General features: G+C 35.4%; 2 protein-coding genes and 1 pseudogene across 4 annotated transcripts; 2 read left to right on the forward strand and 1 right to left on the reverse strand.

Moving 5' to 3' along the window:
* Nucleotides 1-128: 128 nt before the first annotated feature.
* LOC146959157 (uncharacterized) lies at nt 129-16,731 on the forward strand. 2 transcript variants are annotated; one of them, XM_085740701.1, is made up of 15 exons: nt 129-195; nt 913-1,379; nt 1,680-1,920; nt 2,476-2,750; nt 3,750-4,505; nt 4,606-4,661; nt 5,503-5,565; nt 5,657-5,745; nt 5,836-5,901; nt 8,287-8,733; nt 14,606-14,680; nt 14,794-14,864; nt 14,981-15,038; nt 15,288-15,534; nt 15,715-16,731. In XM_085740701.1, the coding sequence occupies exons 2-15, from the start codon at nt 964-966 to the stop codon at nt 16,359-16,361; spliced, it is 3,507 nt and encodes a 1,168-aa protein (XP_085596827.1). In that variant the 5' UTR covers nt 129-195; nt 913-963; the 3' UTR covers nt 16,362-16,731. The 2 variants fall into 2 exon arrangements, with proteins under 2 accessions (XP_085596827.1, XP_085596828.1); XM_085740702.1 differs by having other exon boundaries at nt 4,609-4,661.
* A 2,646-nt stretch (nt 16,732-19,377) lies between these two features.
* Nucleotides 19,378-20,409, forward strand: LOC146959158 (germin-like protein subfamily 3 member 2 pseudogene; annotated as a pseudogene). Its single transcript, XR_015024830.1, has one exon. The product of XR_015024830.1 is annotated as a germin-like protein subfamily 3 member 2 pseudogene (transcript).
* Nucleotides 20,410-21,791: 1,382 nt separating this feature from the next.
* On the reverse strand, nt 21,792-23,653 carry LOC146959159 (protein trichome birefringence-like 36). The gene is made up of 5 exons (XM_085740687.1): nt 23,243-23,653; nt 22,852-23,023; nt 22,593-22,774; nt 22,330-22,488; nt 21,792-22,238 (listed from the first exon to the last, which is right to left on the reverse strand). The coding sequence occupies exons 1-5, from the start codon at nt 23,563-23,565 to the stop codon at nt 21,938-21,940; spliced, it is 1,137 nt and encodes a 378-aa protein (XP_085596813.1). The 5' UTR covers nt 23,566-23,653; the 3' UTR covers nt 21,792-21,937.
* Nucleotides 23,654-25,649: the final 1,996 nt, after the last annotated feature.

The raw sequence follows: 25,649 nt of genomic DNA on the forward strand, positions 1-25,649 counted from the left end.
GTGAATGAAGTGTGATCGAGTCAACCAAGCCAGGAGTCCAATTGACAACGACCACTTTTTACCAAATCTGTTAAAGGGCCCTCATTCGTAAATCCTATATATACTCTGCGGGACCCTCTTTCTCTCTCATTCCACCGTCATTGTTACAATCCCTTCCCATCTTCTTCTGCGTGCAATCCTTTCTCGTCAATGCAGGTACTCTTCTCTTCTCCTCTCGTCCCTTCCTTTCATTCTCTCAACATTCACTCGTTCTTCGTTAACTCTATCTTTTGCCGCGAAATGTTGTTGTTCAATTCGTATCAAGTTTTTCTTGAACCCTAGTTTTTTTTTTTGTAATTGAATTGTGATTTTACGGTTGCGAAGTTTACTATCGCGTTTGTGCTGTTGTTTTTGTTTTTTAGACGAGGATGATTTTGAATTTCGATACGTTTTACTTGTGTGTTGTTTCAGTTCAATAGCATTATCGCTTCACTGTGTTATTGATGATCTTGTTTTTCATCAATGTGCGTTTTATTCAGTGATGCATGCAATTCTAGTTTTACTACTGTTTATTCATAATCATGTTTTGCTTTATCGTGATTTTATTATATTTTTTATTTTAAAGTGGAGTCACTGTGTTTTATGATTTTCTAGCTTATGTACAATGACGTTGGTTTTCTGTAAGTAAAACTAGCTTGAGTTAGATTTTAGGGTTATTGAAATTTTCAAGTGTTTTGGTGATTGTAAGTGTAATGTGTTGTATCAGTGGTTGCTGCATTGTTGAGCTGTATATGTGCTGCCGTCATCATACCTGTTGAGTTTGTGTGAAATTTTATAGCCATTGTGATTCGTGGTTATCATCTTATTGACGACTTATTGCATTTATATCTTACTTATATCCTACTTGTTTACTGTTGAATGGCTTGTCCACAGGCTATAGTGGAGGGTACTCTACACACGTGCTGGTTCAGTTAACGTTGACTTATGGCGCCGTTTGGTTCCAGCACAGCTAGTCGCGAGGAATCGACTTTCAAGGGGACTTTGTCAAATGGGCAGAGGGGAAATTCGGTAAATAGTGATTCGGATAGGTCTGCAAGAGTTCGTGAGGGTAATGACAGTCAGACGTTTGTTTCTGGTGCTAATATGTTGCAGGGAAGTTCGACATCTTCAGCTGATTCGGATCCATCAGCTCAGTCTTCAAAGTTGGATCCAAATCCTACAAGTCAAAAGTATACTGTTACTAGTTCAGGTGAGTTAAGACAGGTCCCGGGGACATCTCTTGGAAACAGCCTTGAAGATTGTGCTTTTCGAACCGCTAATCTGATCTCCCGCATACCAGTGGATTCGGAGAAATTGAAAGAATTCAAAGCACGAATGCAAGAGGCTTCTGGCAAGTCTAGGTAATTTGAGGAACTTTATGCAATACAATTATTTCTGTGTCATCAAATCATACCAATTTAACTTAACTTCACTTCTCATTTAATGTAACAACTAATCAATTAGCGTGTAATTAAGAGCTTGAATTTTCAACATATATAATTGAATGACTATTATTGTAATCAAGTTTTTGGAATAAATGTGACGCCTAACTGGTCCAGAACTATTAAAGATCAATGCCTCGAACTCATTGTTTTATTGTCAGTTTGTTGCCTGAGTTGTGATTCTATTATAAAGGTTCCGCGCTTTTATTTTTTTCTCAGATATGAAAAAAGTTTGGATGAATCTGTACACAAATTGAACAAAGTTTGGGAGGCTGTAAAACCAAAGAATCAATTTCAGAATGAGTTGTTGCCAAATGAAACGATAAGTGGGTCCCATTTATCAAAAATGGGAAGTCAGACTCATCGAAGCCCTACAGAGTTTGCAAATCCAAGATTAAAGAGCAGGCCTAAGAATGTCATTCTGAATAAGTGCATCCGTACATCAGCTATTGAGATACAGGTTAGTAGCTAGCTAGCATTTTAAAATTACTGTTGCATTTCTTTTAGTGAAAGCTGTGTGTTTATGACATGTTAATTACTTTGTTATTGTGTTTTTTAATGTAACAAAGAGGATAGAGTTCCAATAGTACTGAACAATATATAAAATTATTTTAGTGCTTTGAAATAACTTGACGAGGAAGGGCACGATGATATATCTTCTCTCGAATCTGGTGCAACTATATTTGATTTCTGTTACAACATGCTTCTCTGATAATTTAGAAGACCATCTGAGTGGAAGACTGAAAGATTTCATGGTGCAACTTGCAACTGTGTTTTTTACTACACAGAAACTTTAATTGTTGGGCCAAGTTTGATATCCATCATACATTGTTATTTTTATCCTACTTACACTGTCAGTATATTCGTTAAATATCTGGAGTGACTATTATTTTTGGATTACGGGTGTAACTCATTGAACTGCAGCACATAAGTCAAAACCCGCTGATAACTAATTATTTCTTAGATTTTCATCTCTTGAATACTGACCGTTCTATATTTTGTTGATAAATACTAGGCCGAAGGGCAAAACAATAGCTTTGGACAGCCTTTGGCAATCGGAAAGAATAGAGACAACACCGAGGATGGTGGTAAGGTTTGTGATGGTGTTGAAGAGAAGATTCAAAGGTTACCAGCAATTGAAGAAACACGGGAAAGAAAAGCAAAAAGAAAACCTTCCATGTGCACTGGCTCTGCTCGATCCATTGATGGGGAAGGAAAACCGAAAAGAGCTATGTATCTAAAGCGAGCTAATGAGTCTGGTGTGCAGTCTTGTGATGCCATAGGTTTGAGGTAACACAGGTTTATGAAATGCTTTGGTTTTTGATGTTGTCAATAAATGGCCATAATTAGGTTCGAGAAGTGAATTGGCTAGCCATAAAAATGGATTGCAATTTGCGAAACATGTTAGTGCATAAAAAACCAATTTATCATACTGAATTTAGGAATATTGTGTTTGTATATTTATAGGTTTCTACATAGAAATAACCTTATTAGATAGTGTTAAAAATTCATGCAGTGAAAAGATTGCCGGCTTACACAAAGTCTTATTTCAGTTACTGTTGAGATGTGATGTGTACATTTACCATCATATTTAGTTCTTCACCAATCAATCTGTCACTTAAACTACTACACCGAGTATGCCTTTCTCTGTCTGAATTGGACATGATGCATTTTTAAATGGACAAAACTTAGGTGTTTTTCGTGTTGTTCTTAACTTAAACTGCACTTTTTGTGGTTATAACAAACTTTGAGAAAATTAATAAGTTAAGAACAGCATGGAAAATACCTTAAGAAATGCACATAAGTTTTGTTGTTTTTTATTCTAGGGATAAATCTGTAATGATATTCACAGCCAAGATGAGATTCACACTCTCCTGAAAGCTGTGTCCAACTGCTTGCCTACCTTGTGAACTGTGATGGTATTGACAATTCTATAGCTTCTGCTCTCTTAGGATATACTAGTGAGAGGTGATGCAAGTGAGGCTATTATGATCACAAAATATTGATTTGGGCCATTTGGCTATAACGGCGAGTGGTATCAAAGCTTCATGTAGCTTCCCTGCCTGCTAGTTCAAATTCATGTGTATCTGTCAAGAATGAGCGAAGAAAAGGTGTCTAGGGATTCTATGGATGGAACAATATTGGGAACATGGTCTACTTAAAAGAAATAAGTATATATCTGCTCGTTTGTATTTATGATGCATCTATAGTGTCTTGCTCCTGACAACATTTATTTCTTTTATAAAACACTATTATAATTTTATGATTAATCTTATTCTCTTTTTTTAGGTTTGTGGACCATGACAAAAATTATGCCGGTGGTATTTATCTACAGACAAAAGGCAAAGCTTCAAGGGCACCTCGAACTGGTGATTTGATAGCTGGAAATTCATCTTCCCTATCTCATTCTTCCGAAACACTCAAAGCCTTGGAGCAACCTTCAAATGTGAACGAGCCTCATTCAGTAAGTGGGACAATCAATGGTAAACGTACCCATTTGGCACAATGGGTTAGGCAGAGACCTCAAAAAATTTCTCGCACTCGAAGAGCAAATGTGGTATCCCCGTTCTTAAATTGTGATGAAATGCAAGTTCCATTAGAAGGTTGTTCCCCTTCTGAAGTTGATACTAGAACGAATTCTACTACAACTAGTGGACCACCAATATCCAAGGGTGCTATCAACAACATTCATTGCGATAGAATGAAAAATGTAAACAATTCATCCCCGACTAGATTATCTCAAAGTGAAGAATCTGGCGCTGGAGAAAATGGTGAAAGTAAATTAAAGGCGGAAGGATTGGACAGAAGCAAAGGGGATGAAAGAGCCACAAATAATTCCTGTAATATAAGTTCCTACATGTCAGTGACAGAAAAGGAAAAGCTGAACAAAGTAGAGACTGGAGATGGTCTGCGTAGGCAGTGTCGTGGCAGTAGTGACTTTTTGGTTTTGAAGAGTGGCTTTTCATCAACGGAAGAGAAGTTAGAGACTTTAACCTCGACAAAGCCAATTCGAAATATGAAGCCTTCTTCTGAAAAGAAAGCAAGGTATAGTGCCTCAACCCCCACCTCCCCTCTGCTCTCTTTTCCCTTCTGATAATGGCTAAAAAGGGATTCCCTCCACTAGACTGAGTTTGTGTTTTTTCAGTAGATCACGGCGATCACACAATAGTAAAGCTCTTGCTCATCTTGGAGATATTGCGGGTAGGTCTATCAATGAGTACTCATTGCATTATAAAGTTGAATTGGTTACAATACTATACTTATTTAATACGATAGTTATTGCTTACTTATCTGTTCATCTCTATTTGTATGTGTTAATACAAGCCTTTATACCGATTTCTAACACCTAGTTCCTTCTTACAACCGACCCTGCTCCCACATATCCTTCACTTCCCCTAATTTCTACACTTATTTCTTCAAAATGGAAACCCTTATCATATGTTCAATTGTAACTACCCCTTCCCTGCATCACTTAGGCATTTTTTTTTTTTTTGCTTGCTCTGTTTCTGAGGGGATTTGTTGCTTTATCAATTTAGTTTTCAATGGTATTTCTGGAAAATTTTCCGCTTGCAAGATTTATGCAATCATGTTGCCTGTACATATTCAGTTTGAAATTGTTGTTGTATTGTAATTGGTATTTAGTTTATGCGATGTAAGAAAGAACAATTTATAATAAGTGCATGGGTTAGCATTACAAAATATTGTTAATGTAATTGTTGAAGTTATTTTGGGTTTTAAATAAAATAGTAAGGACTTTTGAATATGATAATATAATGGTGTAATATTATTGATAATAACTTGATATAAAAGATTAAGCACCAACCCTATTTATAGGGTACAAAACTCATAATCTTAATTGATTAAGGAAACATATCATGATAAACTAAGAAACATGGAAAACAAACTTCAGTAACCTAAGATACTTTGATATTAAAAACTGTTCCTATTAATAAACTAAGATACTCTAATGTAGCAACAAGATGTTATAGGATATTTTCTCATATTCTAACAGTAATGTTATACAAACCATCCAACCTGGCAGGTAGGTCAGGTGATGACCGTGAAGAACTATTATCCGCAGCCAACTTTGCCAGCAATGCCAGCTGTATGTAACCAAACTTGCTACTTTTGAGGTGTGTGTGTGTGTGTGTTTTATGTATGCAGAAACTTTATCTATATATATTGGTCCTTGACAGATATTGGCTGTTCTAGTTCATTTTGGAAGAAAGTGGAACCTAATTTTGCTCCTGTCAGCTTGGATGTCATAGTCTACTTGAAGCAGCTGGTAGGTGTCTGACTATTTGTTTTTGAAAAATTTAAGTGGCCCTTAAATGAAGTATTGTTTCACCCCTCTTTTTGTTACTCTTTGCATCAGGTTAAAACAATAGAGGATGATCAAAGATGTTTGTCTCAAGGGCTTTGCCTTCAAAGTGATGCCCCGGTAATGTCTAAGAAGCTAAAATCTTATATTTGCAATATTTTTCAAATTTGTCACCTTTTTATGTATGATGGACATTCTACTTTAAATGGCTAAACAGACTATTAAAATCAGCTTATTTATTCCTTTGGGGTGCATGTGTGCTAGGTAGTCAATAGTGCGAGATATCACCGCTATAGTGGCAGAGCGGAGGATCACCGCTACTGTGAGGTTAATAGCGGCACAGTTAACGATAATGGCCGCTCCAGGTGAGATCTCGGCGGAGCAGGGTCGTGGAGCAGGGGCGGCTTTAGCACCGCTATACTGTTTTAACGTGAAAAACTGAAATTGACCCTGAAAATTATCTGTTTCAAGGCAATTTGGCTGAACCCTAACTCTTTCCTCTCTTCTCACTGCTCGATCTTTCTATTCCATTCCAAATTCATTCATTTGCGCTTTAAGTTTGGGGAGCCCCAACACTTTTCACCGCTGTTCTTTTCAACAACCACTGTTCAGACAAGTTCTTTGATTCACTCTGTTCTGCTCCTTTCTTTTCCTCCTTATATGTTTATCTTTGTATTTTTTCATTTCTCTATTGTTATATGTTATCTCTGTATTTTTTCATTTCCTCTCCTTTGTTTTTCTCCTTATATGTTAGTCTATTCATTTCTCTATTCTTATATGTTATCTCTGTATCTTTTCATTCTTGTATGCATTATTATATGTTCTCTCTGTTCTTATATGTTTTCCTCCATCATGTTTTTCATCTTCCTCACTTTATGATTTTTTTTTAATGCAATATTCTGTAATGTTCTTGTGCATGATATTTTTGTATGGTTGCTATCACAAACTATTCACATGTCATAGTATTGCTTTTGAAAATGAACTTCATTCTTGTATTCATTATTCAGAATTTTATGGCATTGTCATTAAGTTTATATCATATGTTCTGTGTTCTTAATTTTTTTATTATGTAATTTTATGAACTTCATTTTTATTCAGAATCTTTTGATTTATTTGTTTAATTTTACATTAAATATATGTTTATAGTATTTGTTATTCATGTAATTTGTCCAACAAATGATCAAACATCGATCATCCTGCTATACGCTATCCTGCTATCCCACTTTTGGGGTGGGCCACTCTGCGCCGCTATCCGGGATTGACTAACTAGCATGCGTGTCCTGAATACCATATTACCATTGTATAAACTGAGAAAACAAGATTTTCTGGGTGCATGTGTGCTTATACCCCTTCAGATAGGACTTTGAACATTGGACTATATGGAAAACAGAGTTAATGAAATATGACATATAATTATAGGGTATGTGGACATGTAAGACAATGAATGACACCCAAATCACTGAGTAACTCAGAGAAGGGTCAAAACTAAACCCAACCCCTCCCAATAAGTTTGCACAGCCTTTGTTTTTGAATTTTGGTCAAAATTGAAAATTTTGGTGAAAATTGAATTGAATTGCTGTCCGTTCAGTGGCTATGATAGGATTAGGATTGGTAGGATAATCTGGTTGGATAAGGGTAGGATAACTGAATTCTAAATTTCTCGGCTGTTAAATCCTACAGTTCTGCAGCAGACCGCACGGTGCAGCTGTTGCATAGGATCCAAATTATTGTGACAAAACTACATGTACACACACTCACACACACATACGAGGAGGGATCGAGTTACTCCAGGAATAGCTCTGAGTGGAGTGGTCCGCTTCATAACTCATTATAAACGTTGTATTTCACCAATACAACCGTCAAATTAAATGTTCTTATTGAGTATTTCAACTCCACATATTTTCATTAAGTTTTTAAACTATTTGCTACTTCATCAAGTCACTTAAAATGAACGTATAAAAACTTTTTAAGTAAATGTTGATTCCCGGATTATATAGCTACAAATTTTGGATTTATATGAAACTGTGTGTTTGATCATTAATATAATATGACAATAGTCAATGGCTGGATCAGTGAAATTTAATGGTTATAATGAGTTATTACATGAAGTAACTCAAATGAGAGATTTTTTTAATTATATTCTCTTGGTTTCTAACCCAAACTTTACCTCATAATAGAATTCAAACTAGGAGGACATCATACGATAAGAGTTTGGACTGATTAACTTATCATATTCTACTGACTCATTAAATAATAGATTAAGATATGATAACTTATCATATTTGTCTATCTTATCTACCGAACAATAAATTCAGATGAGAGTGCTTCAAACTTTTGTAATAAGTAAAGCTTAGCGTGCATCAAAAAAGGTGATATAGTATGAATAGCCACAAGAATATAAAAATGGGACAGAACTCAAATTACTATAAATATGCTGCTGACAGAGTAAAGTTTTTATCAGTTATCAGTCTTTTTCTAACACATTTCTTTCATTCAAATTCTCAGGAGGGGGTTGTGCTTACGGACAAACTTTTGTCGCAAAGTCCTCTTGAGGGAGACAGAGGCAGAAGCATTTTAAATCAAACTGAATCAAAAGAGCCACCCTCAATGGTTGACACGGTTGATCAACATCGTGCAGGCAGCTTTCTGTGCAGTCAAATGAATTTAGAAAACAAACCAGCACCATTGTATCAAAGAGTATTGTCAGCTCTGATCATTGACGATCAAACTGAAGAAACCGTTGGAGATGAAAACATATCTTTTCTGTGTGAAAGAGATGATTCTCCTTTGGAGGCTTGGGATTTTGAGAACCAATTTAACAACAGCAGGAGCGAACACGGATGCAACACCGACACTGTTTCCTGTAAAGGGAATGCTACCTCTGAGCAAACGTGTATGGAGGATAAACTCTTGCTGGAGCTACAGAGTGTCGGCATTTATCCAGAACTAGTGGTAAACTTCTAATTTGTAGATATCTGAAAGTCTTTGTAGTTTATTCGTATGGCAGGTTTTCTCTATGTTTTAACTGTCTTACCTTTGTCCCCGTTTTTTTGTTTATCTTGTATACATGCATAGTGCACACATGAAACTAGACTTATAAAAATAAGAACAATTCATTCAGCTCTACCTGACAACTTCAGCACTTATGACGACCTGTCCATGACATGGTTTTGTTGCCTCTTTCAAATTTGCTAGCATGCCTCCTTCATTCTTTAAAATAAAATTCAGCAATACATTGAGGGTAAGGGATCCTATTCCTAGATGTTCTCTTTGTTTAACAATAAATATTTTTAACTACCCATTTACACCAAGAGGTGGCAATGGGGAGGTTTTATGCAGTGGTGGTGGGTGTTAAAGGCATCTGTGGTGATTGAATTTGAGGGTGCGCCAAGTGGTGGTGGAGGATGATGCCAATGACAGATGGTGTCTAGTAGTGACAGCGGTGGTAGTGGATGCCTAGTAGCGGTGGTGGGTGCTATGATTTAATTATAATGAAGGCCTGAAGGGTGTTGAGCGACATTATATATGCCATGTTTGGGTGGTGGAGTTGATGGTCCCATTGTGTTATGATTCTTAAGACTGAAAATATGTTTTACTATATCATATTATGTGGGGAGAATGTACATTTATATGGGTAGGAGTCTCCTAGTTAACCCCTAATTAATAAAGAAGATTAATCAATACAATCAATACAATAAATAGTGAAGTTAAAACTATACAGTCACAACTTTTCAATATCTCAACACTCCCCCTCAAGGTGGTGCGTATACATCATATGCATCCATCTTGTCACATATGTAAGTTATCCGAGGACTCCGTAGAGATTTAGTAAAGATATCAGCAAGTTGATCCTTGGAATTGACAAATGAGGTTCTGATGATTCCGGTGATAATCTTCTCTCTAAGAAAGTGACAGTCAACTTCAATATGCTTTGTCCTCTCGTGAAAAACTGGATTGGAGGAGAGGTGTAAAGCTGATTGATTATCACATACAAGTTCCATTTGACCAACCTCACAAAAATGTAATTCTTGCAGTAAATGTTTCAACCACACAAGCTCACATGTAGTATGAGCCATAGCTCGATACTCGGCTTCTGTACTCGACCGGGCGACAACAGTCGGCTTTTTGCTCTTCCATGAAATCAGATTTCCGCCCACAAAAATGCAATAACCAGAAGTAGACCGTCTATCACTTGCATCTCCTGCCCAATCGGCATCTGAATACCCAACAATATTTGTGTGGCCTCTATCAGTGAAAACAAGTCCTTTTCCGGGTGCTCTTTTGATATACTTAAGAATTCGAACAACTGCATTCCAATGATTGACACAAGGAGAGTTAAGAAACTGACTTACGATGCTAACTGGAAAAGATATGTCCGGTCTGGTCAAGGTGAGATAATTCAATTTTCCCACTAGTCTTCGGTATCTGCCTGGATCACAATAAGGCTCCCCCTGGTTAGGAAGAAGCTTTACATTAGGATCCATAGGAGTATCAACTGGTTTACAATCTATAAGACCTGTTTCCTCCAAAATATCAAGGGCATACTTCCTCTGAGAGATAGCAATACCAGAATTTGATTGAGCCACTTCAATCCCGAGAAAGTAACGAAGAGGACCTAAGTCCTTAGTCTGAAAGTTTTGAAATAGATGTTGTTTTAATGCCTTGATACCTTCGTAATCATCACCGGTAATTACAATATCATCAACATAAACCACAAGGTAGATATATTTATTTGATGTTGAGCATTTAAGAAAAACAGAATGATCTGATTCGCAACGGGTCATCCCAAACTGTTGTAGAACTTTGCTGAATCGACCAAACCATGCTCGAGGCGATTGTTTCAATCCATACAAGGACTTTTTCAATTTGCATACCAAACCATGCCCCCCTTGAGCAACAAACCCAGGAGGTTGCTCCATATAAATCTCTTTTTCCAAGTCACCATGCAAGAAAGCATTTTTGATATCCAACTGAAACAGGGGCCAACGTCTCATGGCAGCCATAGCTATAAAGAGGCGAACAGATGTCATCTTCGCAACTGGTGAGAAGGTATCACTATAATCCTGACCATAAACTTGAGTATAACCTTTTGCCACTAACCGAGCCTTTAATCGATCAACCTGTCCATCAGGTCCCACTTTGACATTAAACACCCACCTGCAACCAACAATAGATTTTCCAAGAGGAGGTGGAACAAGCTCCCAAGTTTGGTTTGATTCTAACGCAATCATCTCATCAATCATGGCCTGTTTCCACCCTGGATGAGATAATGCTTCATGAAGTGTCTTAGGAATTGAGACAGTTGAAAGAGCAGAAACAAAAGCCAAGTAGGAAGGAGACAATCGGTGGTAGCTCAAAAAATTATAAATAGGATGAGGATTAGCGGTAGACCTTTTATCTTTACGAAGAGCAATAGGTAAGTCAATAGGACGCTCAAGTGGAACCGCAGCAGGAGAAGAGACTGGAACAATATCTGAATCACTAGAATTAGTAGCAGGGGTCTTGGGACTTGAATTATTGGAATCAATAGGAGCTGTTTCTGGAGCTTCAACATGTCGACGCTCATAAGTAATACCATATCGACGGAACTCATCGTTACCTTGTGACTGTGGAGGATTTTGAGTAGAGACAAATGGCTCAAATAGAGGAATGGGCATCACCTGGGAAGTAGTAACATCAGATGTAGAAGTTGTAGAACCAGATGTAGTGGGTGAAGCAAAGAATGGTTTATCCTCAAAGAAAGTAACATCTGCTGAAACATAAAAACGATGCGCAGGTGGAGAATAACAACGATACCCCTTTTGGGTTTTAGAATATCCCAAAAACACACATTTGACAGCTCGAGCAGACAATTTATCACGGCCAGGAGAGAGATCATGTACAAAACACGTAGATCCAAACACACGAAGAGGGACAGCGTACAGAGGATCCTTAGGAAACAAAAGTGAGTATGGAATTTCATTACCCAATACCGATGATGGCATGCGGTTTATCAAATGACAGGCAGTGAGAATGGCATCACCCCAAAATCTGGAAGGTGCATGAGCGTTGATCAATAAAGTTCGAGCTGTGTCAACCAAATGACGATGTTTTCTTTCAGCGACACCATTTTGTTGCGGTGTGTGAGGACAGCTGGACTGATGTATAATACCATGAGAAGCCAAGAAGGAGTTGAATGATGTAGAAAAATATTCTTTTGCATTGTCACTCCGTAAAATTCGAATTGTTTTACCAAATTGGGTCTTTATCTCTGAACAAAACGTTTGAAAGGCACCAAATAATTCTGAACGATCCTTCAATAAGGTGATCCAGGTGCATCTAGAGAAATCATCAATGAAAGTGACATAATATTTGTATCCCAAAGTGGACGACACACGACTAGGACCCCAAACATCAGAATGGATGATATCAAAGGGAGACATTGATCTTTTATTGACACGACTTGGAAAAGATACTCTGACATGTTTGCCAAGCTGACATGATTCACAATCCAATGATTTTAAATGTGAAAGGTGAGGAACTAATACCTTTAACTTATCCAAACTTGGATGACCCAAACGACGATGAATGATATTTGGAGATGCAGAAACACCACAAATGGTGGATGGATGAGAATGGAGATAATAGAGACCCTGTGATTGAGATCCTGTTCCAATTGTCTTTCCCGTACTTCGGTCTTGTATAAGGAAAGAGTCGGAAGAAAATGTTATAGAACAATTGAGAGATTGAGTAAGTTTACTGATTGAGATCAAATTAAAAGGACTTCCAGGTACGAATAACACATAATTCAAGGATAGAGATGGCAGAGGAGAAGCTTGACCAATACCAGTAACTTGTGCCTTAGAACCATTAGCAACAGTAATGTTGTGAGGTATCTTAGGAGGTGACAAATTAGAGATAAGAGAGGGATCACCAACAACATGATCAGAAGCACCAGAATCTAAAACCCATGATCTAGTAGAGTGAGATAGGCACACCGTAGAATTGTTGAAATGAGCCAATGTGGCTGAAGAGGAAACTGGCTGGATCCCCATTAAACAACACGAAACAAAAACCAGGATGGTTCCCTTTGAACATCGAACGACTGAATTGAGAAAAGAAAATATAATAAAAATATAGGGCTAGCCTTGACAGCGACTGAACCCAAAAACAAAACTAGGATTTCAGAACCATGCTCTGATACCATCTTAAGACTGAAAATATGTTTTACTATATCATATTATGTGGGGAGAATGTACATTTATATGGGTAGGAGTCTCCTAGTTAACCCCTAATTAATAAAGAAGATTAATCAATACAATCAATACAATAAATAGTGAAGTTAAAACTATACAGTCACAACTTTTCAATATCTCAACAATGATATATGAGTGTTCTTTCTTTTCAATTAAATTCCTGGGATCCTAACAGTGACAGTGGAGATTCTGAGAAGCAGCAGTGATGGTGAAGGGTGTTCGATGGTGATAGTGATAAAGAAAAGTGCCCAGCGGTGGTAGAGGCGAAGTATGGAAGCAGTGATGGTGGGGACGGAAATGACAGAGTGCATTGGGCAGCAACATGGATGAAGGGCACTGAGGTTGATGGTGGTAGAGGGTTTTGTGCGGAAGTATTGTTGGATAGTAGTCAATAGCGGCCTATAGCGGTTCGTCTGCTATAGCGGCGTAGCAGCTGCTTCAGGCGCTATTTGATTTTAGTAGGAAATTTTCAAATTGATCCTGTTTTTAAAACCTTTTTAGGGCATTTTAGAGATTTCGTAAACCCTAACATTTTTCAACTTTCTCTCTTCTCACCTGCGCCGCGAAACACACTCTTCTATCTTCTAACTGGAAAACACGACCTGGGGATCTCTTCTATCTTCTAACTGGAAAACACGACCTGCGGATCTCTTCTCTCTTTCTCTGTTCTCGACTCACACCATCTCTTCTCTCTTCCTTTGTTGCGTGGTCACCATCGCCGATTCTTTTCCACTGTTCTCACACATCTCACACGATCTCTTTCTCTCTTCCACTGTTCAGGTTCATTTTGTTCTCTTCCTCTGTTTTTTTTTCCCTCTGTTCTTTATTTGTTCCTCTGTCTTTTCTTTGATGATTTCTCTGTTCTTTTTTTTTTCCTTCCTCAGTTATTTTTTTTTCCCTTCCTCTGTTGTATGGTTTCTATGTTCTTTTTTCTTCCTCTGTTTTCTTGTTTTATGGTTTCTCTTGTTTTATGATTTTGTTTTATTTGTTCCTCTGTCTTTTGTTTTTTGGTGTTTTTGATTTATGAATGTCTCATGAAATTTGAGTGAATATAAGTTTTTTTTTTTTGTTGTTGAGAAATATGTTCGTTTTTACTTTATAGTATAATTCATGTAGTTTGTCCAAAAAATAATCAAATATCGGTGACTGCTATTTGTCATACTGCTATACGCTATCCCGCTATCCCACTTTTGGGGTCGGCCGCTATACACCGCTATCCGGGATTGACTACTATAGTTGGAGTGTAGTTTAGGATTTTGAACATAACTTTATATTTAACATATTTTAAATCAATTTTTTCTTCCTTCCAAATCCTCCCAATATTGGAGGGGAGGGAACCTCACCATTCCCCTCCTGCCCTTTCATCCTTAATTTTGAACTAAACAAGAAAATTTATTAACGTGCCTCTCCAATCTTATAAGATGACTGGTGCTTGACTCCTTGGCACAGAGCATGATTTTTATATGTTAATAATGCAGTCATGCATTATTTTTAAAGAGCTTACTGAGTATTGAATATGATTTTTTGGGTTCATTTTTCAATCAATGCTTCTGCTCCTAACTGTTCTCCTTATGACTGTCTTTTAAAAGCCTGATCTTGCTGATGGAGGTTGTGAAGCCGTTGATCAAACTATTATTCAATTGCAGAAGGAATGCTTCCAACAGGTTTTGATTCTTATCTGAAATAAATTGTTTAGAGGGAAGAGCCTGTTTGGTTTTGAGTTATTATTGGTTTATTTATGTACATGATAACTGTCTGTGTTTGACCAATTTTGTAGCTCGCCAAAAAGAGAAAATACTTTATGAAACTTATTCAAGCAGTACAAGAAGGCAGGGAAATGGAGCCACGGTAAAATATTTGATAATATAATTTATCTTGTTCATTAGTTGTTTTTTATTTTTTATGTTGACAAATCCATATGTTGACCCTCATTAATAGCTAATATGTATTGTGTTAATCTGCAGGGCCCTTGAGCAAGTTGCTATGGACAAACTTGTTGAGTTGGCTTATAAGAAGAAGCTGGTAATATGACTTTATTTTTTGCGCTTATTCCCTGTTGTTTGCTCTGAGTTAGTTGCAAGATGCAGATGTGCCAATTGTATTGAGCTATTTGATATGTTATTTGAAGCATGTTATTTGTTTGATTGAAAGGTGGTGTCCTCGTTGCAGTTTAATGTATTTTTTTATCTTTGAATTTATTTTCTTTGTTCTTTCTCTCCTTTTCAACTTCCCTTGAGATGTGTTACTAATGACCATTTATAATATTTATAGGCGACTCGTGGAACTAGCGCTGCAAAGTATGGACTTTCTAAGGTCTCAAGGCCAGCTGCTTTGGGTTTCATGAAGAGGACTCTTGCTAGATGCCGGATGTTTGAGGAAACCGGGAAAAGTTGCTTTCAGAATCCCATGTTTAAAGACATCCTATTTGCAACTCCGGCTCGTGAAAACAATGCTGCATCAACACTTGCTGAAAACCTGCCACTTGCTCATAATTCTCAGCAAGAATGTGCACTATCAGGTTTTATACTTTTGTCTTGTTTTATTTGTTTTTGATGTATTTTCTATGATATAAATTCCTAAGGCATTTGCATTTTGCTTCATCTTTATTTATAATTCTTCCTGGTTTCTAAAATCTTTATTTAGGTGGATATATCCTTTTTATATCTTATTGGTAATATATCGGGCCTTGGTCTTGCAGGTTCATTTCCTTGCACGGAGCAAAATGTCTTGGGAAATCCAGACCATCCCTCTGACCTGGATGCTGCCAAGATTGGACCAATACTGAACGGGGGGAAGAAAGAAGAAGTGCTACTTGATGAGGTTGGTGCTAGTGCTTCTTTGAAACCTACATCAACTCTTGGCAATTCGTTCTTGGGTGGAGCAAAAGGAAAGAGGAGTGGAAGAGTGAGGAACAAAGACACTTCTCAGAGAAGTTCTGTTCAAAGAGGCGTTCGTTCTTCTGCAAGTAACACAAGGAGTGAGCGTAAAATAAAACCAAAGGCCAAACCAAAAACAGCTCAACTGTCTACTTCTGCAGAAGGATCTCTCGGCAAGTTGGTGGAAAATATTAATTCTGAAAATCAGTTGGCTTGTGGCTCTGGTCAACTGGTTTCCGATGATAACAACAGAAAAAGTAAAGTTGGGTCTGTATCTCATGGTAACGATTTTGCCGTTGAAACTGAGGAACCCATGGACTTAACAGACGTGCCTGAACTGGACTCCACAGAAGTAGGTGTAGGTAAAGACCTGGATTCTTGGTTAGACATTGATGTGGATGCTTTACAAGATGATGAGGTTGCGGTGGGCCTAGACATACCTATGGATGATTTGTCCATGGTTCTGTGAAGATTAATGCAGGATATTATACATCCCTATGTCCCTATGCATTATTTGGTGTTTGTAAACAGCGCTGTGTCAGTTGAACGCTGCAAATACAATTCATGCCTCTCAAGTTGGCATTCTTAGTTTTGCTCATTATTTTTATACTTTGTCAGTCAGTATCTATCTATAGTACCAAATATAGGAGCCCATGAAAGGGTTAAAGAAATAGAAAGAAGAAAAAGGTAGGCCTCAATTGTTCATATGATCTAGAGCTTCATATAGGTTGTAACTATTTTACATTCGTTACAAAACTGATATTCCCGTTGTAATTTTCTCTCATGGGCTTGTAAATTATCACATCCAAATAACAGCGTTTTTTTTTTTGTCAAGCAAATTACAGCGTTAGAAAACCTGTTTGTTGTATCGATTGTGGAAGCCAGCAAGCTATCGTAGAAAGCCAATCGACATCTGTGTTTTGAAACAGTAGAATAGAATGTCAACCATTTGTTCAATTAAATCAATATGCTTAAATGTTTGAGGACTTTTTTTTTTGAAGGAAATGTTTGAGAACTTGTGAGACAAGTATGTTACCAAAAAAAAAGTAACGAAGTTTAAAGGATCCTATGAAAATTTAAAATTCAGATAAAAGTTGGAAACAATTGCTACGTAAGCCTTTAACTTCTTACTAACGCTAAAAAAGACAAACTAAATAAACTGAAAATAAAGCTATTTTTTTAATTAAAATTGTTGGTAATAATGCTATATTCAGTACTCTACGGGCATTGTTTGAGGAAATCATAAATAGAATATTCTCTTGAAAACATAAGTCAAACATATGAAAAAGTAATAATCACACATATTTCTATCAAAAGTTACTATTATTGATTGCTTAAACAATGCCTCAAGGACACTTGTTAGCATTTCTCTTTTTTGATAAGTGGAAGTGTGTTGAGGGGTGGTATGCCACCCAAGAGTGTCAACCTATCACCACTCTTGAAAAATTGTGTCCTACCCTGAAGCATTGTTTAAGCAATCAATAATAGTAACTTTTGCATAGAAATATGTGATTATTTTTTCTTCATATGTTTGACTTTTGTTTTCAAGAGAATATTCTAGTTATGATTTCCTCAAACAATGCCCTTAGAGTACTGGTTAGCATGATCCATCAAAAAATAATACTCCCTCAGTTCCATATTACTTGACACAGTTGACTCTGACACATATACCAATACATATTTTTTTTATCTTTGATATCTTTAGTTCTCTATTAAAAAAAATTATGAAAATTTAATATTTTAAAAATACTCATCGAGACGAATCCAACAACATTTTACATGATAATGTTTATCTTTGTATATTAGTAGAAAAATACGTTCAAAATATATTAAGTCAATATTGTACATTGTCAAATAGGTCATCTATTGTGGGACAGATGGGTACTATAAACTAACATTGCCAACTAAAAATAATATTTGTACAATTAAAGGGGACACTTGTCACAAATGCGTGTGAAGGTTAAAATATGTATACAATTAAAGAGTGTCAACCTATCATTTTGTCTTATTATAAAGTTAAAAGTTAATTCTTGAAAGAAACAAAAAGTTAAAAGTTAATTAAGTTACATTCTTGTGAGTCCCACTAAAGAAGTACTATAAACATTTTGTATTATGATATTCACATGTGACACACATAAATTTTAGTAAAGAAAAATACATTAGAGAGTGGGACTTAAACAAATACTTACTCCCTCCGGTCTCAAATGTAAGAAATTTTTCACTTTTTAGATTCATTCAATAAATGATGTATGTAGTCTTTATTATAGACTACATACATTATTTATTGAATGAACCAAAAAAGTGAAAAGTTTCTTACATTTGAGATCGAATGGAGTAAGATGCAATGCTTTACCAAATTGTTTGGAGCATCGAGAGTAGTGTTCATTTTAGATTAGAGTTGTTTGGTTTAAGCAATAAGAGGACAGTGGAACTGGAAACAACTCAGCTGCCGACCAATTCTTTTGCTTACAAGTCAATGCAATATTGCAATGAATAAAGCAAACAATGAGTTGGTAGATGCTGTCATTTATTGTTCCCAACTAATGCCCCTTTAATTTCACAGCTAACTTGCAAAATTAGAATTAAGCAAAACCTCATTTTGATTACTCAATTGTGATGCGTTGTTATTTCCGACCCGCACCAATATTTATTCCCTCTAAAAAAATAAATACAAGCTCTTATTCAAATTTCTAGATACATACTCGTGAGCTTAGTTCAGTTGGTATCAACAATACATAAAATATGCAAAGTTTGGGATTTAAACTCTGGCCATCACAAAAAAAAAATATTCTAGATATATATTTTTTTTCAACCAAACATAACCTCACTTAATACTAATTTATTTTGGAATATGAAAACTCAATATTAACATACATTTGTATGAAAAAGATAATTTACCCTTATAAAAAAAAAGTAATTTACCCATAGTTATGTAGTATAGAGCATGAATATTAATTTCATAACTGTTTTTTCTTAATATCTAGTGCTTATAAAAAGGGTCGGAAGAGTAATACTCAAAACATCAAAACACAAACACATTTTAAATGTCTACTATCACTTTCTTAATAACTTTATAGATTAAATCGACAAACAAAACACACGTTCAAAAACTACACTAACTAATGAAACATATTTAAGTTATGTAGTATAGAGCATGAATATTAATTTCATAACTGTTTTTTCTTAATATCTAGTGCTTATAAAAAGGGTCGGAAGAGTAATACTCAAAACATCAAAACACAAACACATTTTAAATGTCTACTATCACTTTCTTAATAACTTTATAGATTAAATCGACAAACAAAACACACGTTCAAAAACTACACTAACTAATGAAACATATTTAAATATGTTTTTATTTTATTTTGATACGTATTATTATAAAGCTTCCTACAATTTTTTTTTTTAAGAAGCTAAAGCTTCCTACAATTAAAGCAAAAAATATCCCGTGGCCTATAAATATGACACTCAATAATTGATGAAACACAATATGTGAAGCAAAGTCATTTGAGTCCACAAACTCATTCAACCAAAACAACATTTTAAGAATATCTACTACAAAAAATTGTTCCTGCAAGAAATAGTTAAGTTTCAAAATCATGATCAACAAGAAAGTAACCATTCTTTTAGTCCTTATGTGTTTCATCATTGCTGCTTTTTGTTCTGATCCGGATCCTGTTATGGATTACTGCATAGCCAAATCAGAAGATAACAAATTCAGTTGCAAAAACTCATCCACAGCAACAGTTGAAGATTTCACTTTTTCTGGTATAAAACTACCAGGAAACTTCAAAGATACTGGATTTTCTTCAATGGGAGTGAATTCAAATGTGTTTCCAGGTTTAAACACTCTTGGAGTTTCATTTGTTAGAGCAGATTTTGATGTTGGTGGTGTTAATGTTCCTCACTTTCATCCAAGAGCAACAGAAGTTGCTATTGTGTTGGAGGGAAAAATTTATTCAGGTTTTGTTGATACTAAGAACAAGATTTTTGCTAAAGTTTTGGAGAAAGGTGAGGTTATGGTTTTTCCAAGAGGACTTGTGCATTTTCAGATGAATGTTGGTGATGTTCCTGCTACTATTTTTGGTAGTTTTGATAGTCAAAATCCTGGTTTGATGAAAATTCCAAATGTTGTTTTTGGATCTCAGATTAAAGATGAGCTTTTGGAAAAAGCTTTTGGACTTAATTCTAAGGAGCTTTCTAAGTTAAAGAAGAGGTTTACTCCTAGCTAAATTGCTTTTTTATGTTGCGAAATTATTTTTTGGCATCAAAATTTTGATGTCAAATTCTACTTTGTTATTTTAGTTTTTATATGTATTTTTGAAAAGTAGAATAGATATAAATACATACGATTTCATTAATGATATCGGTATTTAGATGTTGAAATAACACATTTGTTTTATGTTTAGTAACGGTGGTTCAATCTTCAATGAAAACAAGGAAGATTGAAAAGTGGAATCTAAATTAAGACCACATTATGCATAGTAAAAAAAATTAAATGATATTTTTGTATAACATTTCTCGTGACCAGTTGAAAACACCCCATTAGTGGAAAGTTATAAGATTGATTTGCAGTTAATTGTTTTAATAATTGATCCCTTGTTACTTAGGATTAGGAAATATTTTATTGATAATGGAAGAGTTAAAAGGATTAGGAGTTTAAGGTGAAGTGGTTTCTAAGCTTTTGCTTTTTTGTATTCATATTTTATTGTCATCAAAGTCAATAATTATACACGTTTGGCACAAAAGCTTGGAAATAAAATCAGTGGTTGGAGGAGATATATTTCTTTGACATGAGTGTCTTTATCTTTACTTTTCCATTCTGATACGCTTAATTAGCTTATGCAGTCTGTGCTTTTATCCTAAGGCATCATTTTCAAGAGGTTGAAACTGCTCCGAAAGTTCGATTGCAAAATGACTCTCCTAAACCTCCTCTTTTGGTTGTTCCAACCCAATCATTTGACTAGCATTTAGCTGCTTTTTCCATTCTCGTCTATGTGTCATGTTTTCATTGGGGAACCAAACAATCCCTGAATACATTTGTTTGATCTTGCCATAAAAATTTATCATGAGTAAATCGGATGTCAACAATATGTAACTCAAATGATAAAAATGTAAAATTTGTTAGGTTCAACGTCATAAACAATGTTCTAACTCCCTCCTATTCCTCCACTACAACCACATATTCAACATTGTAAAAAATGTAAAAGATTAATATGTGAACAAACTCAACACCTAAATTAATAGCACACAACCACAAAATATCTATAAATAATATGATAAAATCAAAATGATTGGTATATTCATGTCTCCGCATCTGCAAATTGCAATGTTGACGGCCAAGTCATTGATTGAACCTGTAATTGGCCGAAGCTAATATTTCAATAGTAACCAAACGAACACCACAACAAAATGTGAAATCAAACAACGTCTCACAAGACGACAAACAACACACTGCCACACTAAGATGACCAAATCATGAGAAAAAAATTAGATCCATGTCAAAACCACTTATTTAGTTCTTCATGACAATATTTTTTTTTTGTTGGTTACCATGATATTGGTACGAAGTTTCCACCACCGTTTAGCTGTAACTAATCTTTGTTGGAGAATATGTGGGGCACATAAGATGAGTTCTCCCAACCGGATTCTTTTCCATACGCATGAGTCAGAAATCAAACCTCTGACCACATATTTAAGGGACTCAAATCCCTTATTATTAACATCAGTTCATTGTTGAATTTTCACAATTAATGTTAAATACCATTATCAATTTAATTTGATGAAAATATTTAAATTGGCAAAAAAAATCTGTATTAATCTCGTGTTATATATAGTCAGAGACATGCTTCTAACTGTGGCTGTTGGAGTCATCGTGTATGTGGATAAGAAGGAAGGATTGTAAGATCAGTAAGTCGGCATTGAAACATAAGCATAATGTTACTGAACATATAACTTTAACAACAAAGAAAACACTCAAAACAACAATGTTCTTGCAAGAGTTACCATAAAAAACTCAGATCCATTCCATCTTTTTAGTTATAGTTAAAGCCATGCACTCAGCATTTCGTTCCAAATATCAGGCACACCAGGGAGGCACCAATGGCTGCAATCAGAGGACTGGCCATTACCTTGTTTCTGCCTCTCTTCTTCACTTATTACCTTACTATACACTGAAGGATGTCCATCTCTTCTAAATGCAGTCATTGTTGTAATATCCTGTAGATATACTGGAAATCTCATTCTCTTCACCACTCCTTTTAGCACTACTACTGGTCCTGGAACATGCATGTGGCTGAAATATTTTACAGGTTGCCTTTGATTGTAACATTTCCAACCATTTTGCCTACAATTTAATCAAATGTTCTTAAATATGTTATTGAGACTAAAGCAAAAATAAAATATTGATGAAGGAAATAAAAATTGATAGTACGTACCTGTTATGTCTAGGTGCCATACTTCTAAAAACGACTCGGGTTTTTCGAGGATCCAAATTCAAATCCACCCACTTTGCCCATGTATTGAGTCCTTTCTCATAGGCAACCATTTGATTCATGTTTGTGATGATACTATTTCCTTCCATGTAATAATCCCACCTGGTATTAATCAAGACTGATTCCATTAGGATGTAAAAATGATTATCTTCAAATGTAACACTTTCAATTAAGTGCAAAACTAAAAAATGAGAAATGTTTCTTACGAGCTAGATTGACCAGAATGAGTCCACCAATGAGCTGAATCAAATGCAAGAATATCAACTCCTTTCCAATACCTTGCATTCTCTTCAATCAAATCCAAATGTAGAATTCTCTTATTATTAGACCCTTTCTTCAGTTCTACCAATAGTGGAGCCCAGAAGAATTCAATTGATGTCTCAAAATCCTGTAATAAATGAACAACATGTAAGTAAATCATTTTTAGAAGGAAAATTAAGGATATAAGATTGATTAATATCCTACCATAGCATGGAAAGACATTAAAGGACCATCATAGGTGACCTTTTTCCTGTCAGTTGGAATAACTCCTTGAACTAAGCATACAAGAGATTCCCATTGGTTTCTCATTATAGAATCGCCCACCAACATCATTCTCTTTCCTCTCATTTTACCAAGATACTTCAGTGCATCAAACCTGAAAATGTCATCGAGAAGCTAAATTTATCAGCATGGTTTACGTGTGTTTGGGACTAAAAGTGAGTTAAATGTAAAGTGATTTATGTTTGAATACATTTACATAAAAGTCGACTAAAAATCAATTGTAGAGAAATCCATACATGTCAAAAATGTTGCAATGCAAGCATGTAAGAAAACAAAAAGGTAGCAATGTGAGCAATTAATGTTTCATCATCACCTTGGGATGGAACAACCTAATGGCTTCCACTTCCATTTCTCATAATCTGAATCCGGCCGTCCATTCTTTTGACAAGTTACTGCAGTGGCGAGATAAGGACAGTTGGAATCATAGAGAGGGTAGGTTTGATCAAATATCCATTTTCCAACTGAGAAATCACATTTCTTCCATGAATCTCTTTGGGTTTGCACCATGTTGACGTCTTCAGTTTCTTCCAATGCAAGCCAACTGGACACTTCCTCTGGATTGATCAGTGATAATGTGCAGTTGAATAAGCCTAAGAAGAATAAAAATGACAGTAAATGAAGGTTTGTTTTTGCCATTTTGGAAGCTCAAGGTAAGAGGATAATCATAGTTGTGAAGGAGTTTATGTAACTTAGAAAGGACCTTGTTGATGAAAAGTGTTTGATCAAGGCATGACTTACGGTGTTGTGGACCATACTAATGTGTTACTTTTACTAATTGCTATTGATTGATTGATCTTTGTACCAATCACATTTTTCTTCTTCTTTTTTACAGAGAATCTTTTTTAATATGCAAGTAAAATTACTATTACTCACAAACGTAGACTTTTTTTGTCCTGCTACAGGAAAAATCTTCCTAACAAGTCTGGTGCTAAGCAGCTAGCTGAGTTACAGTCATTGGCTGCAACTAACTTTGAACAATTTTTACTTTATAATATTGCTAAATTTAAAATGCGTAGTAGGACACAACACAAGTCTTGTATTATATGGTTCATGAGATGAGTTTTTAATCGATTTAGGTGAACAAGACCTTGTGCCGCATTTGAGAATCAATCAATATTTCAACAATTATCTTCTTCTCTCTAAAACTCTCATTCAATACTATTGTTGTATAATTACTCATTTGTATCGGATTTTGTTCCAAATCATTACAATTCATAGTCTTTAGACTTGGGTTTTTGTTGAATCCATGATCCCGTCTCAATTGTTATCTCGAGCCTTCGATCTTTGTGCATGATGGTTGCTAAACACAATCCAATGGAAGACAAGATGGAAATGTGTTATGTTTCTTATATGATGAAGCTTTTAAAACATACAAATATTAAAGATAGTTGTGATGGATACGGATGAAGACGAAGTCGAACTAGAAAGTGAGTTGCCTTTCAGCGGCGCACAACAATGGAGTGTTATAGTCAGAAGAAGTGTTTCCATTGCTTGATTCAACTCCATTTTTCTCTGATTCGATGCTGTTCAATAACGATGTTCAGAAAAATCACATATCTACACTTTGTGTGAGCAATTGCTTGACGGGATTGGTGTCTCTTTAAAAAATAGGCTTAATTGCAGTTTTAGCCCCCTAACTTTCCCAAAGTTGCGATTTTGGTCCCCTAAGAAAAAAAAACTACAAAATCGCCCCCTAAGTTTTGCAACAATAGCAGTTTTGGCCCCCAAGCAAAAAATAAATAAAAAAATGACACGTGGCACCTCACTTAGGGTGCCACGTCAGCGTAGACCGAGTCAAAATTGGCCTTGGGGGCCAAAACTGCCACAGTTACAAAACTTAGGAGGCGGTTTTGTAGTTTTTTTTCTTAGAGGGCCAAAATCGCAACTTTGGAAAAGTTAGGGGGCTAAAACTGCAATTAAGCCTAAAAAATATAGGATATTAATTTGTCTTTGAAAGTTGTGCCCTCAACATTTTAAAATCAAAATATTATTTTTTTAATACAAAACTTTAATTTTTGGTTTTTTATGCCCTTAAAACAAAAGTTAACAAAAATATTTTATGTTATAACTTAGAAGTACCGAGTCAAAAAATATCACAAATGATACTTAAAAACAATTTCAATAGTTTCATTATTAAGACAGTTTCATTATATTCTAACAACGTGTAGTAAATACTTTAAAAATAAAAGTTATATGGATCGCAAACCAATATGAGGATTTTTTTTTTTTTGAAAAAACCAATATGTGGATTTAAAACACATAACTTAGAGTCTAAACAACCCAACCCACATAAACCAAGGGTCCTGCTAACCGGTGCCTCCGGGGTACTGGTTAAGTATATCATAAAAGCGAATTATTACCATAAAAGTAAATTGTTTTTGACTTTATTATTAATTAATTACACAATTTTAATGCATTAATTGCTATATACTTTCCTTTTTCATATCCTTAACCAGTGCTCGGGCACCTGTTAACATTTTCCAAAATTAAATAGATAAACAAATAGCATGAACTATGTCATGTAATATTTTTTTAGTATTAAAAAAATAATACTCTTGCTAGAGTTGTGCCCTTAAGAAAATTGGTATGTAAACTCTTGCTAGGCATCATCCAATCATCTATCGTCATGTAATATTTTTTTAGTAAAGTTCATTTAATTTTGAATTAATTTCATGTATAGAATACCATATACCCAACAAAACTCAAAATTTTCCTACATT

This window comes from Medicago sativa, chromosome 1 (assembly GCF_051527215.1).
Source record: "Medicago sativa cultivar Bolivia chromosome 1, Bolivia_mono, whole genome shotgun sequence".
NCBI classification, from domain to species: domain Eukaryota; kingdom Viridiplantae; phylum Streptophyta; class Magnoliopsida; order Fabales; family Fabaceae; genus Medicago; species Medicago sativa.